Source organism: Conger conger, chromosome 2, assembly GCF_963514075.1.
Source record: "Conger conger chromosome 2, fConCon1.1, whole genome shotgun sequence".
In the NCBI taxonomy this organism is placed as follows: domain Eukaryota; kingdom Metazoa; phylum Chordata; class Actinopteri; order Anguilliformes; family Congridae; genus Conger; species Conger conger.
In genome coordinates this window covers 83,604,749-83,622,597 of record NC_083761.1, presented here as the reverse complement: position 1 = coordinate 83,622,597, position 17,849 = coordinate 83,604,749, and the positions used below count along the sequence as shown (strand labels likewise).

At 39.6% G+C, this 17,849-nt stretch overlaps 2 gene segments (V, D, J or C); both read right to left on the bottom strand.

The window, feature by feature from the left end:
- Window positions 1–8,092: 8,092 nt before the first annotated feature.
- Window positions 8,093–11,858, bottom strand: LOC133121391 (immunoglobulin heavy variable 4-61-like). The segment is given in 2 exon segments: window positions 8,093–8,268; window positions 11,657–11,858. Coding segments are annotated over 2 exon segments (378 nt in total).
- Window positions 11,859–13,356: 1,498 nt separating this feature from the next.
- LOC133121611 (Ig heavy chain V region 5A-like) lies at window positions 13,357–13,865 on the bottom strand (the record flags this gene model as incomplete). The annotated part of the segment is given in 2 exon segments: window positions 13,357–13,649; window positions 13,784–13,865. Coding segments are annotated over 2 exon segments (339 nt in total), but the record flags the coding sequence as incomplete, so codon positions are not given.
- Between the last annotated feature and the right edge of the window lie 3,984 nt (window positions 13,866–17,849).

Genomic DNA, 17,849 nt, shown 5'->3' with positions numbered 1-17,849 from the left:
CCCACCTGATTGTTTCCACACCTGATTGTAATTCCCTCTCCTTACCTATGTATAAAAACCCCTCTGCTGGTGCAGTTAGTTGGCAGACTGTCATGAGCCTTAGCCATGCTCTCCAGTGGACTCCTGTTTTGACCTAGACTGCCGTCTCTTGATTTACCCTTTTGTTCTGATTTGACCCGTTGTGTTTGGACTCTGTTTCCCTTTCAGGTTTTTGATTTTGGTTTCTCCTTTTGTTTGCACTGCCCATCTGTTATCAACCCTTTGCTTGTCACATCGGCCACATATAGGATTATCCCTGCTGAACCCGTTTGCTTGTGTACCGACCCTTTGCCTGGACTCTCATTTTCAGATTGCCTGACCTCTGTCACTACTGTTTGCCGGATATCATCCCCTGCCTGGCTGTTCTGTTTTGAAGTCAAGAAAGACTTTAACGTTAACTTTAGTGGTCTTGCTCTTGGGTTCTTGAGTTCTGATTCCTGACATTCTGATTACAGTTATGACCGGGTTAAAGCACAGCAGCTCAATATGAAGACTATATCCAAACTTCCCGCAATTCTACAGGACACACCCTTTGCACAGAGGTCATGGTGTCCCCTGTTACAGCGCTGCTGTAACATCCCTCATGTGCTTCCAGGAGACCTTCCCTCAGGTGGGTGAGAGCCAGTGATTTCTCAATGGGTTTTTTTTCCCCCCCGGTAGTGATTGTTATGTAAGGGGGTATATGTGGTTCTAGTCTCGCCCTGCAGGTGGAGCCAGGAGGTGTACCCTGCACTGATTACTAACCCGCCACACCTGCCATAGGCTGGAGTATATAAACTCCTCCCCTTCCTCCACATGCTCTCTGTCTTTGTCTTGGCAGCCAGCTCTGCTGCAGCAGGGTCTTCAACCGCCACCATTTCGTTTTGAGCAGTTCATAGTTCCTGTGTTACAATGAATGTAGTTATTTTCAAACACTAACTGTCTGTTTCCATTCTTATATTCCTTGAGCCAGGGTTGTAACAGTGACAAACTCATCGGCCCTCCAGGAACGGAGTTGCACTCACTGAGTTGTTTCACTGAGGTCGAAAAAAATAAAATACTTAAATATAAAAAAACATTTTTTTAAGTGAAACAAAGAGAAAAAGGAAGCAAGGGTTTTGAACACCAATCTTCTGCATGAAAGACAGTTGCACTAATCACACATCTTTTCGGTATACGAGACTACCTGACTGATCAGCTAGCACGCAGGAGCGGACCGAAACAGTTTTGGTATGTACGAGTGGTGTTGCCAAGAAGGATTCTCATGGGATCACTTCGTGATTCATGAGACAGTTATCATGAGGCTACATTTGCTGATGTAATTATTCCCTACTAATTTATTTCGTAATGTCCGATTCAACAAGTAAAAAAATAGGCAAATAATACAATTAGCCTATGTTAAGTGCCTGTTGACAACACAATGCGGGAAATTGAAATAAAGAGGGACAATTTGTCTGGGTTAGACTGGGCAGTAAAAGTGCTTATGTAACTGGGGACACTCGGCACTTAACGACCACCACGACAACCCGCGAGGGAAAGTGGGGATTTGCTTCCTTATATCGACAACCCGAAACTCAAACCAGAGAGCAATCCTCAAACCAAACCGATCAGGTGGTTCTTCACTCGTGTCATCGGTCACGTGATTTTCCTCGAAGCAGAGCTTACGTACTCGACACACGCCTCGGTATAATTGGCAACATCACTAGTTATTATAACGAGCTGTTTATTTACGGTTTAAATGTTTCACATACTTTGTGTTCACAGTTGTGGCATTCGCTAGTAGAACTAGCCAACAATAACCATATATTAATGTCATATTAATGAATACTTTTTGTTGCTATGATTGATTCAGAATAATATGATCTGTTCAGTTCTGAAATGCAGTAATACAGTTCAAAGGATTCAAAGTATGATCTTCTTATTCATCTAAATTAAGTGAGTAAATTTAAAGAAATGTATAATGAATATTGTAAAGATGTGGTAGTTTGGATGGGGCATTATTTTGTGAATTATTCTGTGTGCTCATGATGGTTGTGTTTTACTGCAGAACTCATCAGGGAGGGTTTTTGTACAGCTGTAGCTTTGCTGCACTGTGTGTATCGGGCACAGTAATACACAGCTGTGTCTCCAGTCTGCAGGCTGTTCCCTCGCAAAGACACTGTGTTACTGGAGGTGTCTCTGGAGATGGTGAACTTGCTCTTTAGTGAATCTTTATAATATGTGTTTCCATCCGTGTTTATAAACCCAATCCACTCCAGAGCATTCCCTGCAGGCTGTCGGATCCAGGCTGTAGCATAGCTGCTCACTGAATATGAGACTTTACAGGAGATGGTTAAAGACTGTCCTGGTTTTACTATCATAGAGCCTGGCTGTGTGAGTTCAACACAGTGACCATCTGTGGAGACAGAAATAAGAAAGATATGTATCTCATTAAGCAATATAATCATAGAAATAAATAGAAAACATGAAGAAGAAAAAAATATGTATATATTTAATATTATATATATATATATATATATATGATATGTAAAGTAAATATAACTGGAAAACATCACCAAAATATTTTATTTCAAAACAGAAAATATTAATACATTATGGTCACTTACAAGATAAAGTTCCCAACAACACTGCTAATGCTACAATAGCTCCCATTGTCACACACAGATCTCCCTCTCTGTCTTACAGGTGATGCTCCTGTGTTGTGAGGAGAATTCTCAGGGGCTTTTATAGGAAATACCGTGGGCTGAATTTGTTTAAATCTCTGGGGGTTGTAGGACGGAGAAAAACAAGATACATTCAGAGGGTCAGAATATCCTTTATAAGGAGCACTGCTGCCCCCTCCTGGAGGAGAATTAAAACCGGAGACTGATTCTACTCTGGAATTGATGTCACTCACAAAGCTAAAGGTTTCAATTCAGAATGAATGCTCTCATAGTTATGATTTTGATAGGCATGCTTTGTTATGTATTAAATCAACATTGCACAACAAACTACACAAAAGTGCATTTGAGTGCTCTTTTACTTCTTGGATTTGGCAGTCTTATTTTCCTCATTACGTCCAGGCTAAAGCAAAGGGAGGTGATATACAGGGCAGTCCGTGGGTCTTTGGACAGTGGTAGAATATATGTTCTTTTATTCTGTACTCCAGCACATTGAATTGGAAATTAAGCAATGACTACATTAAAGTGCAGACTGTCTCCTTTAATCTGAGGGCATTTACAGCCACATCAGGTGATCAGTGTAGGAATTACATCCCCTTTTAAACAGTGCATTCATTTTCGGGGACCAGAAGTAATTGGACAGTTTGCCTCGGCTTTTTCTGATTACTCAGGTCATTCAACTGAGAACAGGTAAAAGAAAGCTTTCAGTATATGGTATTGATTTGAGGCATTTAATTGTCTTTGGAGTCTGCTTTGTCAATGTTTGTCAACATGAGGGTCAGAGTTGTGCCAATAACAGTCAAAGAAGCCATTATGAGTCTAAGAAATTAGGAAAAAGAAATCGTCAGAGACATGGAGACAGAAATAAAAAGATGTTTGAGAGTGTATCAATAAGTAATATAATTACTAAATGAAACAGCACACAGTATTAAACTGCTGGTGTAACATTTCTGAAAGTAACTTTATCACAGAATAATCTTAAATTGAAAGTAAAAGTATGAAAACATCATGCTCACTTACAAGATGAAGTCATGAGTAACACTGCTAATGCTTATATAGGCATATACATATATATATATTTTTTATACTTTTTAATTTTTAATTCTTGCTCATTACATTGCATTATTGGCATTTGGCAGACGCTCTTGTCCAGAGCGACGTACAGTTCATTAGACTAAGCAGGAGACAATCCTCCCCTGGAGCAATGCAGGGTTAAGGGCCTTGCTCAAGGGCCCAACGGCTGCGCGGATCTTATTGTGGCGACACCGGGATTAGAACCACCGACCTTGCGTGTCCCAGTCATTTACCTTAACCACTACGCTACAGGCTGCTCGTGGAAGGAGGATAAGCAAAGTAAGAATTTAATTGTATGGTGTCACTGTTGTGTTATAAAACTCTTGAGTCTTGTATTAGTCAAAGTTACAAATTGTGATGGAGGGGCTGGGCGGAGAGCCAGAAGCGACCGAGGGTGAAACCCTCCTAAACGAACACGCGGGCGTGCTCGTCACTAAAATACCCCGGGGTAACAGGAAATGAGGGATACGCAGACACTAGAAGGACTTTCTCCTTTGTTTGATTATTTTTTTTAAGTAAACAGAAAAGAAGCCAAAAACGGCTAAGCATCCAGATTACCCAATCAGGTGTAGAACTGCCTCAAACTGGACCTCCATCCCTCCTCTATCTTTTCAGACAGCTGTCTAATGACAGTACACTCAAAGGTGTGCTTGTAGGAAAAGTGTGACCCCCTCTTAAAATCACACTTAAAAAAAAAAAAAAAAAAAATTTCTCCCAATTTCCTGGAAACAGTTTTTTCTTCAATCCCCTCCATGTACTGCTGAGGACTCGCCACTACAACCCTGCCCCCTGGTGGCCGGAAAGTGAGCAACGGCCTCCACCCTCAGAGCAGCGGCCCAGTAACCTGTAACATTACAAATATTTCAAATAATGAAAAGAAATATGATATAAATTCTGTACATTATAAGTATCAACAGTTGTGATGCCACTATTTTTAATAAATATTACCATCGACGGTGTTATATGTAATAACAGAACTGGAATGATATATGGAGCCACCGCAGGTGCAGCGAGTCACAAATTAGCCACAGGATAGTGTACGAACTGCATGGGGAGAGAGATAAAGAGCTCCGTATACAGAAACAGTGGCTGTACTGTTCATAAACATTTTGTCCTATTTACACAAAAATCTGATTCATTTATTGTGCTTTGCTTGTTGTGTTGCCAATTTCTGTGTCAGGTTCTGCCTTTTTCATTGTCTCGTTTTTGTATAAGTGGTTAGAGTTTCCATGTTATGTTACCCTCTGTGCTCACCATGGTCTGTATTCATTCATTCATTCCCTGTCTTTTGTTTCACCTGTCTCCCACCTGATTGTTTCCACACCTGATTGTAATTCCCTCTCATTACCTATGTATAAAAACCCCTCTGTTTGTGCAGTTAGTTGGCAGACTGTCATGAGCCTTAGCCATGCGCTCCAGTGGTATTTTCTGATTGACTCCTGTTTTGTTTTAGACCGCCGTCTCTTGATTTACCCTTTTGTTCTGATTTGACCCGTTGTGTTTCCCTCTCTGGCTTTTGATTTTGGTTTCTCCTTTTGTTTGGACTGCCCATCTGTTATCGACCCTTTGCTTGTCACATCGGCCACATATTGGATTATCCCTGCTGAACCCCTTTGCCTGGACTCTCGTTTTCAGACTGCCTGATCTCTGTCACTACTGTTTGCTGGATATCGTCCCCTGCCTGGCGGTTCTGTTTTGAAGTCAATAAAGACTTTAACGTTAACTTTTGTGGTCTCGCTCTTGGATTCAGTGTTCTGATTCCTGACTGGGGACACTCTCGGCACTTAACGACCACCACGACAACCCGCGTGTGAAAGTAGGGATTTGCTTCCTTATACCAACAACCCGAAACTCAAACCCTTCTCTTGTTTGTCATCGGTCACGTGATTTTCTGATTCAAGCCTCGAAGCAGGGCTTACGTACTCGACACACGCCTCGGTATAATTGGCAACATCACTAGTTATTATAACGAGCTGTTTATTTACGGTTTAAATGTTTCACATACGTTGTGTTCACAGTTGTGGCATACAGTGTATATGTATATAAGTACTTGTTTGGTCCAAATTTTCCAGAAATATTACATAGATTTTACTAGATTACAGTGTTGTCATTTATACATTATTCATTTAAAACGAAATTAAGAAACTAAATCAGGTGTCAATTGCTGTTTTGATTTCACTTCTTTGAAAAAGTATATGATAATATTTCAAATAGAGGCATGACACAGGTCTGACTGACCCATGAATGCAGTGTTTGTGTTCATGATGAATGAATTTACAGCGTAATTACTGAAGCTAAAGGTAGCCATGAACTTCAGACAGTCTGACATTTTTGCAATGAAGCAGTGAATTTTAGTCATCTGATTCACACTGAGCAAACTGGACATTCATTTTAAATGTTTGTTGAAATATATATATTTTTGGTGGAAATCTTGTAACTTTTTACAATTTCCACCAAAATATTACAATTCCAAGACTGTGTAGCAGTAGGCAGATGCCAAGACCAGAATGGTTTATGTATTTATTCATTGATTGGGTTGGGGTTCCTCTGGTTGTATGCAGTTGGACACACACACAGACTCACAGGACGCAGCTGCCAGATCCTCCTGCTTAACCAAGCCACCAAGCCCCCATGTGATTATCCACACCCCAGTCCATGTTCTGCAGGGATACTCAACAGGGAGGGTTTTTGTACAGCCCTGCTGTAGCTCTGCTGCACTGTGTGAATCAGGCACAGTAATACACAGCTGTGTCTCCAGTCTGCAGGCTGCTCCCTTGTAAAGACACTGTGCTGCTGGAGGTGTCTCTGGAGATGGTGAACTTGTTCTTCAGTGAATCTTTATAAGCAGTGCCTCCACCTGAGCTTATATACCCGATCCACTCCAGAGCTTTCCCTGCAGGCTGTCGGATCCAGGCTGTAGCATAGCTGCTATCAGTCAGGGAATACCCAGAGACTTTACAGGAGATGGTCAGAGAGTGTCCTGGAGTTACAACCATAGAGCCTGGTTGTGTGAGTTCAACACAGTGACTGTCTGTGGAGACAGAAATAAGAGAAAGGTTTGTGAGTATATGATCAAATATTATAATTAATGAAATAAAAAGAAAAACTGTCATAAATCATTCATTTTAAATTATTAAAATAAAGCTTATATAAATATTTGAGAATGATCTTATGTAAAATATAGAATCTTGATTAAGCTTGCCCACTTACAGGATAAAGTTCCCAGCAACACTGCGAATGCTACAATAGCTCCCATTGTCACACACAGATCTCCTTCTCTGCTCCTGTGTTTGGAGGAGAATTCTCAGGGGCTTTTATAGGAAATACTGTGGGCTGAATTTGTTTAAATCTCTAGGGGTTGGAGGAAGGAGAAAAACAAGATAAATTCAGAGGGTCAGAATATCCATTATAAGGAGCACTGCTGCCCCCTCCTGGAGGAGAATTAAAACAGCAGACTGCTTCCACCAGCATTACTCCGGAATTTACATCAGTTACAGTAATGTTCAATTCATTATATTCTTTCAGAATTTAAGCTCAAGTAGTTATGATTCATATTTCTACACACTGGAATTTATTCCATTTAGGTCACAAAAAATAATTAGAAGTTAAGTAGAGTCTTTCCTAGTTTTGTCCTGTTTGAGGAATCTTTGCTTATCTATCTTAAAAAGTAAGTCAAACCAAATGAAAATAAGTGTGAATCTTTTGTGTAGGTTTGGGTTTCCATTAAAAAATAATCAGATGACCTGTTTATATTTTACTTTCCTAATATAATTTATTAAATAATTTGGATTGCCAGATCTTCTACTGACAATACAAAGACTGCTCTTCTCCAAAAGTTGCGGTCAAACCCATACAAAATATACATTAACCCATGACAATATAGGTCACAATGTATACAATGTATAACCAGATATGGTCTTTATAAAACACCAACAATGCCAATGGGTACATATCATAACCACATGTTTACGATTGAGAGAATAACTGAAACTGTTGTGAAGAGGTAAAGGGAACATGCAATTGTATCGGTCACTAAGGTACGAATGCAGAAATGTGGAAACAATTAACTATAGACATTTGCTACCCAAATGATTTGATATGATGAAACAGCATTGTTCTTTTATTCCATCATTAGATCCAGTTCTCTGCTGTAGCTCTGTGTGATAAAGGGGAAGAGGTTTTTGTGCGGCTCTCCCCTCACTCTCTCTCACTGTGGGTGTCTGGCACAATAATACACAGCAGTGTCTTCAGCTGTCAGGCTGTTCATCTGTAAATACAGCTTGCTGTTGGGGTCATCTCTGGAGATGGTGAATCTTCCCTGAACAGACTGGGCATAATAACTAGCTGCCAGCCTGAGATCCCAACCACTCCAGTCCCTTCCCAGGAGCCTGTCTGATCCAGCCCATCCAGTAGCTGCTGAGTGTGAACCCAGAGGCTGTACAGGTCAGTGTGTGAGAGTCTCCTGGTCTCTTTACCACTGCTTCAGATTCTGTCAGGACAATCTCACCCTGAACACCTGTAAATAAAATAAAAGTGAGATTTTTTCTGTGGAACATGGAAGAAGCAGAGACAAAGAGAGAGAGGGAGTGTGAGAGAGAGAGAGAGAGAGAGAGAGAGAGAGAGAAAGAGAGAGAGAGAGAGAGAGAGAGAGAGAGCGAGAGCGAGGAGAGTGAGAGCTGTGAGGAGCAGCAGGGCTGGTAGGAGCTTCATGGCTGCAGGAGAGAAGGAGGAGTGCTGAGTTAAAGTACAGACTGAGTCCCACTGACTGCTGCTCTGCTTCTCACACTGACTCTGGCTCCATTTAAAGCTGTGGGAGGTTTGCACTGCACCCTCCTCTAGGGGAGGGCAGAGTGAGGGCCACTGCTGATCACACTCACTCCAGTGTAGAAGCAGCAGCACAGGGAACTCACAGGTGCTGCACAGAAACATAGTGTTCATCACATTCAGTACAACACACATTCATTTCTGTAACCCTGCACAGAAACATAGTGTTCATCACATTCAGTACAACACACATTTATTTCTGTAACCCGACACATAAATGTAGAGTACATTTTGTGATTTGTATTAATATTAATCACAAAAAAACTATGTTTTAAGAGAAATATTTGCATTTGCTGAAAGCCTCAAAAGACAGGAAATGAAACTGATCAGCCATAACGCTAACATCAGCCTGCTCTTCATCCAGGTGTATAAGCACAGATCTTTGACAACATGCTACAGTCCCGTAGTTTATATTCAGTTTGTGTAGAACAAGACTCTCATTTATACAATTCAAAATAAATTGACACTGAGAATCAAAGTGATTTGTGGGTGACACTACCATTGAGTGACTGTGAATGCACAGTAGTTTGCCATGACTTTGCTTAATTGGAAAATTTATTTTTGAAAAATATTAATAATTCGGTATAGGCCCACATAAGCTGCAAAAAGCAGGCTGATGTTAGTGTTAGGGCTGATCAATTCAATTTCCTGTCTTTTGAGGCTTTCAGAAATTGTCAACATTTTACTTAAAACTGAGTTTTTTTTGTGATTCATTTCCTTAACTTTGCACCAGGAGGTGCAATTACTAGTTGCTAGGTTACTATGAATATGCATTTTAAAAAATAAAACCCTTGGCTTTATTTACGCTAAATATCTATTTGGTTCACTAGCTCATTTAAGTCAAGAAAATCCATTCTCCGCATTTCTTACACGCTCATGCCATCTACTGGTAAAAAGTGATATTTCGCTTACATTCTGTAAGCCATAGATATAGCAAACTGGCGCCTTTAGCTATCCTAGCTAGATGCATACTGTACTTTATCTGATACCCATTTCTCTGAAATAACCTAGATAAAGGTTTACTTCATATTCTCCAACACACAATTAAGTACGAGGTATTAGACCGATTCATTCACAAACGCAGGCATGAGCAAGCAATATCAGGTTATCAAATAAGATCGTTTTGCAGATCACTGATAATATGATTATATCTCAACTTTTAACTTTATCACATTACAGACCATGAATTCAGTTCTTTTAAGTTATTTGTTTTTACTGCTTTTCACTTGTCACATTGCCAGATTGGGCAACTTTTTACAGTATTGGGCGGTTTTTGTTTTCTGACAAATTACACATTATAACCAAACAAGTTGTTATCAAACAATAAATTGCAGATATAAAATATATTATTAAGTGGTTTATTTTCACTTGCTTTTGTTTCTGCACTGAAGCAACGATCTCTGCTAATGATACATTTGAAAATCAAACGTTGCCTAGGCTATCATTAATACAGCCCGCGTCATCAGTTTTTCAAGTTGGATAGCTATGTCGAAGTGGGGAAAAGACAAAAAAAAATATAGGACAGAGTGTGTCACGTTTCATGTTTGTCATGTCATGTTTTATGTTTAGTTATTGTCTTGGTTATGTTATTGTCATGTCACGTATTATGTTAGTCTAATCTCACCACGTTTTTATGTTTCATGTCATGTTATGTTTCATGTTTAGTTGTTGTTACGATTTTATTGTTAGTCTTGCCAGATGAATTTGGCGAATTTAAAATATCTGATGAAAAGAGAACCGTAGCCACCCCCAGACCACACCCAACAGTTATCTAACGTAGCGTTACGTAACGTCACGTTAGCGGTTACATTGAGCGAACTTACAGCTCTAGCTAACTTAGGTTACGTTAGCAAGTGACATTTATTATTCTAGCTACAGACAAATACATTATTAGCTGACTACCTAGTTAAATTAGCAAACGTCGCACTGGTAAGTCACTGAGCTGGCTAGCAAATTTAGCGGGATGTTTAATTAGTTTGTGTTTAATTTCATACAGTGCGGGTCGGGGAAGTGGATACCCGTACTTTTGCTTTCCTACTAGTAGCTAGCCATTATAGCTAGGTAGACGCAATTGACGAAGGAGCGCAGCGCACTCCTGGATGGAGTTTTCCATTTAGGTACACCGAATTAGCTGGCCTCTTTTTGACCGCCCTCGCTTTACTGTATCCGGTTATTTACTCCGTTTTCCTAAATTGAGAGCTTGCTTGCCACTTTATGCAGTCCGTCAGACTGGCTGCTGCTGCTGTCAGTGTGCCTACGCCTGCCCGCGATACAGTTGCTGGACAAAACGCCAACGGTTTCTCCTGTCTTTTAGTAGAACGTTCAATTAGCCTAATTCGTGTTAGCATGTGTCTCCCCCATGTTAGGTATATGGGTCGCAATGTAGAACTTTTATATGTAATCAATTGTACGGTCATGAAATTTATATACATTTCTGAATTTCCAACAGGTCTTGTGTTGGGATCGGTTGGATTGAAATTAAGGACATGAACATGAACAAAAACTAACAAATAAAAAGTTCCGTATAGAGATAAAGACATGTTACATTTTGTATGTTTTATGTACATATTTTATACGTGGAGGACACGATGAAATCACAAAGAAATGTCTCAAAAATAAATCATCATTTGTTATTTGTATTGTGAATGGTCAACAATTTACTTGGCATCTTGTGGTCAGTGACAAAATGGAGGTAAAAGCCAAAAATGAACATTCTTTCATAAACATCGATTTCTGTAATGTAATATGAAATTGACCATCGCGACTTACAACTGATTATGATAGAACAGGTCGCAAATGTTGACTGAATCCAGCCTCAGTTCTCACTTTAAACGCTCATGAAAGAAAACGTATTTACAATTTAAAATGAAAAAATGTTCAATTATATAATTATATTATGGTGAATATGAGGCCAGTGAGCGCCACGAGCAGGTGGAGTGTTTGTGTTCAGTGGTGACACTCAGTATCATGTGTTTTTGCACAGCTCTAGAGCTACTTGCTGCACTGTGTGAATCGGGCACAGTAATACACAGCTCTGTCTCCAGTCTGCAGGCTGCTCCCTTGTAAAGACACTGTGTTACTGGAGGTGTCTCTGGAGATGATGAACTTGTTCTTCAGTGAATCTTTATAACCAGTGTCTCCACCAGAGCAAATGTACCCAATCCTCTCCAGAGCTTTCCCTGCAGGCTGTCGGATCCAGTTTGTACAGTAGCTGCCATCAGTCAGGGAATACCCAGAGACTTTGCAGGAGATGGTTAAAGGCTGACCTGGTGTTACTACCATAGAGTCTGGCTGTGTGAGTTCAACACAATGACCGTCTGTGGAGACAGAAATAAAAAAATACAATTGTGATGAATATACCAATAAGTAATATCGTTTTTGATAGAAAAAGCAACTTCTGATGAAATCTTTTTTTTTAAATATTAAAATTTTAATGTAAAAACAAAATTTGAATTCAGCATGCGTACAACTTACAACACAAAGTTCCCAGCAACACTGCTAATGCTACAATAGCTCCCATTGTCACACACAGATCTCCCTCTCTGTCTTACAGGTGATGCTCCTGTGTTGGGAGGAGAATTCTCATCGACTTTTATAGGAAATACTGTGAGCTGAATTTGTTTAAATCTCTGGGGGTTGGAGGATGGAGAAAAACAATATAAATTCAAAGGGTTAGAATATCCATTATGAGGAGCACTGCTGCCCCCTCCTGGAGGAGAATTAAATCAGCAGATCGGCAAGCTGCGAAAGATAAATTCATGAACGACAGATTTACTAAAACGTTTGTATCTGGACTTTTTGTAAACGTACAATGATAATGTACGCAATTACAGTTCTCCTTCACATCAAACAGTATAGACAACTCCACATATTTATGAAATCTACATCCCAATAAAGTATTCTAAAAACAATTTCCCCTTATTTTCAGTGCATTGTACTGGAAATAAATTTAATTCTGAAAAACAAATGTAATAATGCTGACTCCATTATTATTCATAGTGAATCCAGGGAGTTTCCTGGCAGGTGAGGGTGGGCGAGTGGAGCCAGGAGCTCCCCAGTACTCAGTACATCACAAGTCACTCTAATGAGAGTGTTCAACACAGACAGCATAGGACCACTCAGTACAGAAAGCACCCTGATATCCAGTGGTAAACACTGGACCCTGCATGTGTAACACTTACAAACAGAAAAATTCTTCCACCAACATTATTGTGGAATGTGTCAGTAATAGGTTTTTGATTCAAATTTTCTGATTAATTAACTTAATTTCTTTTGCTATGACTGCTCCAGAGAATAATAGGATCTGGTCAGTTCTGAAATGTAGTACATTTTACATTACATTTTACATTTTTGTCATTTGGCAGATGCTTTTAATCCAAAGCAATTTACAAGTGCATAGGTTCTACCAAAAGTCAAAGCATCACATCCAGAACTAGCAAAATACACAAGAAATGCTGTTCTAAACATAGTCGTCATCATAAGTGCAATTTTTTTTTTTTTTTTTTTTTTTTAAAGTAATTTATTACTGTATATCACTCTATATCAGAGCATCTGCAAAGTGATTCAACGCATAATCTTCTGATTCATCAAAATGCGTGTAATGAAATCTCAAATGTATGATGAATGTTATAAATGTGTGGTCGTTGGGGTGGGACATAATTTTTAAATATACTTATTAAATATTCAAAATTATGGTATTATGGTGTGTGTTTTACTGTAGAACTCATCAGGGAGGGTTTTTGTACAGCCCTGCTGTAGCTTTGCTGCACTGTGTGTGTCGGGCACAGTAATACACAGCTGTATCTCCAGTCTGCAGGCTGTTCCCTTGTAAAGACACTGTGCTGCTGGAGGTGTCTCTGGAGATGGTGAACTTGTTTTTTAGAGAATCTTTATAAGCAGTGCCTCCACCCGAGTCTATAAGGCCAATCCACTCCAGAGCTTTCCCTGCAGGCTGGCGGATCCAGGCTGTAGTATAGCTGCTCACTGAATATGAGACTTTACAGGAGATGGTTAAAGGCTGTCCTGGTGTTACTACCATAGAGCCTGGCTGTGTGAGTTCATAACAGTGACCATCTGTGGACACACAAACACAAAATGACATTCATGAGTATACCAGTTAGATATATATTGATGGATAGAAATAGCAATTACCACTAAACTGTAATGTAAATGTAAAATAAAAATATGAAAACAGCATGGTCACTTACAATATAAAGTTCCCAGCAGTACTGCTAATGCTACAATAGCTCCCATTGTCACCCACAGATCTCTCTCTCTGTCTTACAGGTGATGCTCCTGTGTTTGGAGAAGAATTCTCAGGGGCTTTTATAGGAAATACTGTTTTAAAATTTGTTTAAATCTCTGGGGGTTGGAGGAAGGAGAAAAACAAGATAAATTCAGAGGGTCAGAATATCCATTATAAGGAGCACTGCTGCCCCCTCCTGGAGGAGAATTAAAAGAGCAGACTGCTTCCTCAAATTTAACAATTTAAATTAGACACATTATAATGTGTTTTTACCATGATGAAAATCAAATGAAATGTTATCCTCCTGTTCCAGGATAAAACCTATATTGCTTTACTGAGATTCAAAGTAGAATCTTCTGATTCATTTCAAAATTCAAAATTATTCTGGATTAGGGATATTCTATTGGATATATTGGTTGCAAAACATGCTCAATTTCTATTTAAAATATTTAGCTTGATCAAATAACCAAGACTACATTTTGGAGCATGTTTTGTATTTAGTACATCCCATAGAATATTAGTCAGAAATATTATTCAGACATGCTCTATGCTCTATACCTAAATCTAGATTCACACTGCGTAATCAAGCTAAAGATGTGTGTTCATTGTGTTTTCCTTTTCAAACGTTCACTCGTTACTCAAGCTGTTGCTCATTAAGAAACTGATGGGACCTCACGAGGACATACTTGAATGTTTATAATTTCTTTGTTTTAAAAGTTTTATTGAAATGGTTGTATTAAATGTATTTGTTATGTTCTATAAAATGAATGTCAATGTCCATAAAAAAAAAAGAATATAAATGTGTGCTTTAGCTTCATGGTTGAGTTACAGGAGAAGAAGAAGAACAGGAAATATCTCCAGTGTGATGAACTGAGGCCACACAGCACAGCCAGGCACATGCTGCCTGTTAAATCATCTGTGGAGGGTTTCTGTACAGCAGGGCTGTAATCTGTTTCACTGTGGCTCTCGGGCACAGTAATACACAGCTGTGTCTGAGGGCTGGAGGTCTGTGATGTCTAAGTAAGCAATGCTGTTGGATGAATCTTCTGTCACTTTGAAACGACTGTGGAAGGAACCACTGTAGGATCCAACCCATTGCAGCCCTTTGCCTGGAGCCTGTCGAACCCAGTGCACGCTGTAGCTGCTGAGAGAGAATCCAGTAATTTTACAGGAGAGCCTGACGGATTCTCCAGGCTTCTTCACCTGTGGATCAGACTCCGTCAGTGTGGGGGTCACAGTGAGCATCTGCAGAAGGGGACAAAGCACAGGTTCACAGCAGTTCTGTAGCCATCGCTGTTTCAGCTGCTGCGAGACAGGGGAAGAGAGGGAATAAAATCAGGGTTCTTACATTCAAAGGCAAACAGCAAAGCTGTGATGAATACAAAGGTCTCCATTTTATTTCATTCACAGCAACAGAAAGACAGGACCCGTGCAGCTCATCAGTGAATATGAGCTCAAACGCTGTGTTTTAAAGAGCGTGGGGATGTTATATTTGCATATCTGCCTCGTAACAATTTACATTTACATACAGTGTGTATATAAATACTTATTTGGTTGAAATTTTCCAGAAATATTACATAGATTTTACTTGACAAAAAAAAAGCAGTTTTGTCATTGTCATACTGTATGCATTTAAAATTATAAACTAAATTAAGAAACTAAATCAGGTGTCAATTCCTGTTTTTCTGTCACTTCTTTGAAATAATATATTATGTTAATATTTCAAATAATCGCATGACACAGGTCAGACTGACCCATGAATGCAGTGTTTGTGTTCATGATTAATGTAGTCAAATTTACAGTGTAATTAATTGAATTACTTTTGACAGTCGTCTGATATATTTTTAAGATATTTTTTTGTATATATTTGGTGGAAATGTTGTAACTTTAATAAACATTAAAAAAAAAAAATTCCAAGACTGTGTTACAGTAGGCAGAAGCCTGGACCGAATGTTTTATGTATTTATTTATTTATTAATTGGTTGGGGGTTCCTCTGGTTGTACGCAGTTGGACACACACAGAAACTCACAGGAAGGAAGTCCCCCATGTTATTAACCACACCCCAGTGCATGTTCAGCAGGGATATTCAACAGGGAGGGTTTTTGTACAGCCCTGCAGTAGCTTTGCTGCACTGTGTGTATCGGGCACAGTAATACACAGCTGTGTCTCCAGTCTGCAGGCTGCTCCCTTGTAACGACACTGTGTTACTGGAGGTGTCTCTGGAGATGGTGAACTTGTCTTTTAGTGAATCTTTATAACCAGTGCTTCCACTGTTCCATATATACCCAATCCACTTCAGAGCTTTCCCTGCAGGCTGCCGGATCCAGGCTATACCATAGCTGCTATCAGTGAGGGAATACCCAGAGACTTTACAGGAGATGGTCAGAGAGTGTCCTGGAGTTACAACCATAGAGCCTGGCTGTGTGAGTTCAACACAGTGACCATCTGTGGAGACAGAAATAAAAATGACATGTGTGTCTCATCTCATTAAGCAATATAATCATATAAATAAACAGATAACCATACAAAATACTTAAATTAACTAAATATTGAAAGTAAAAAAAGGAAAATGTTTCCAAATAATTATATAAAATAATAATGCAAATATAGCATTCTCACAAGATAAAGTTCCCAGCAACACTGCTAATGCTACAATAGCTTCCATTGTCTACAAGTGATGCTCCTGTGTTGGGAGAAGAATTCTCAGGGGCTTTTATAGGAAACAAGGTGGGCTGAATTTGTTTAAATCTCTCGGGGTTGGGGGAAGGAGAAAAACAATATCCATTATAAGGAGCACTGCTTCCCCCTCCTGGAGGAGAATTAAATTGGCAGATTAGCAAGCCGCTCAAGTTTAATTCATGAACTACAGATTTACCAGGACGCTTGTTTCTGTAAGTGTCCAATGAAAATGCATTGATTTTCAGTCGTCCTTTACCCCAAAGCACAGGTGTCAAACTCCAGTCCTGGAGGGCCGCAGTGTCTGCTGGTTTTCGGGTTGTTCCCGGCACCTGTGGTTGATTTAAGTATTTAATTGGCTAAAGAATCCACACACCTTGTTCCCAAGGCCTTAATTGACAGCTGATTGAAAGGCAACCACAAAAACCCGCAGACACTGCGGCCCCCTGGGAATTCAGTTTGACACCCCTGCCCCAAAGTGTAACTGTACATATCTCTAAAATCTACATACCAATAAAATATTCCAAAATGGTGGTTTGTGCAAATAAACGTGAATCTTTTTTATAGGTTTTGGTTTCCATTAAATAATAATCAGATGACCTGAAAAAGTATGTTTATATTTTACTTTCCTAATATAATTAATCCTGAAATAATTAATTTGATTGAATTGTGAAATAACTGAAACTTGTGAAGAGGTAAAGGAAACATGCTTTTGTGTCTGTCAAAGATACTAATGCAGGAATGTGGAAACAATTAACAATAGACATTTGCTACCCAAATTATTTGATATGAATCTAAAACAGCATTGTTCTTTCATTCATTCATTAGGTCCAGTTCTCTGCTGTAGCTCTGTGTGATAAAGGGGAAGAGGTTTTTGTGAGGTTCTCCCCTCACTCTCTCTCACTGTGTGTCTCTGGCACAGTAATACACAGGAGTGTCTTCAGCTGTCAGGCTGTTCATCTGTGAATACAACTTGTTGTTGAAGTTGTCTCTGGAGATGGTGAATCTTCCCTTAACAGTATTGGCATAACCACCATCACTGGCCAACCACTCCAGTCCCTTCCCAGGAGCCTGTCTGATCCAACGCATATTGTAGCTGCTCAATGTGAACCCAGAGGCTGTACAGGTCAGTGTGTGAGAGTCTCCTTGTCTCTTTACCACTGCTTCAGATTCTCACCCTGAACACCTGTAATTAAAATAAAAGTGTGATTTTAGCTGTGTAACAAGGAAGAAGCAGAGAGAAAATGGGAGAGAGCGAGAGAGAGAGAGAGAGACAGAGAGAGAGAGAGAGAGAGAGAGAGAGAGACCTGAGAGAGTGAGAGCTGTGAGGAGCAGCAGGGCTGGTAGGAGC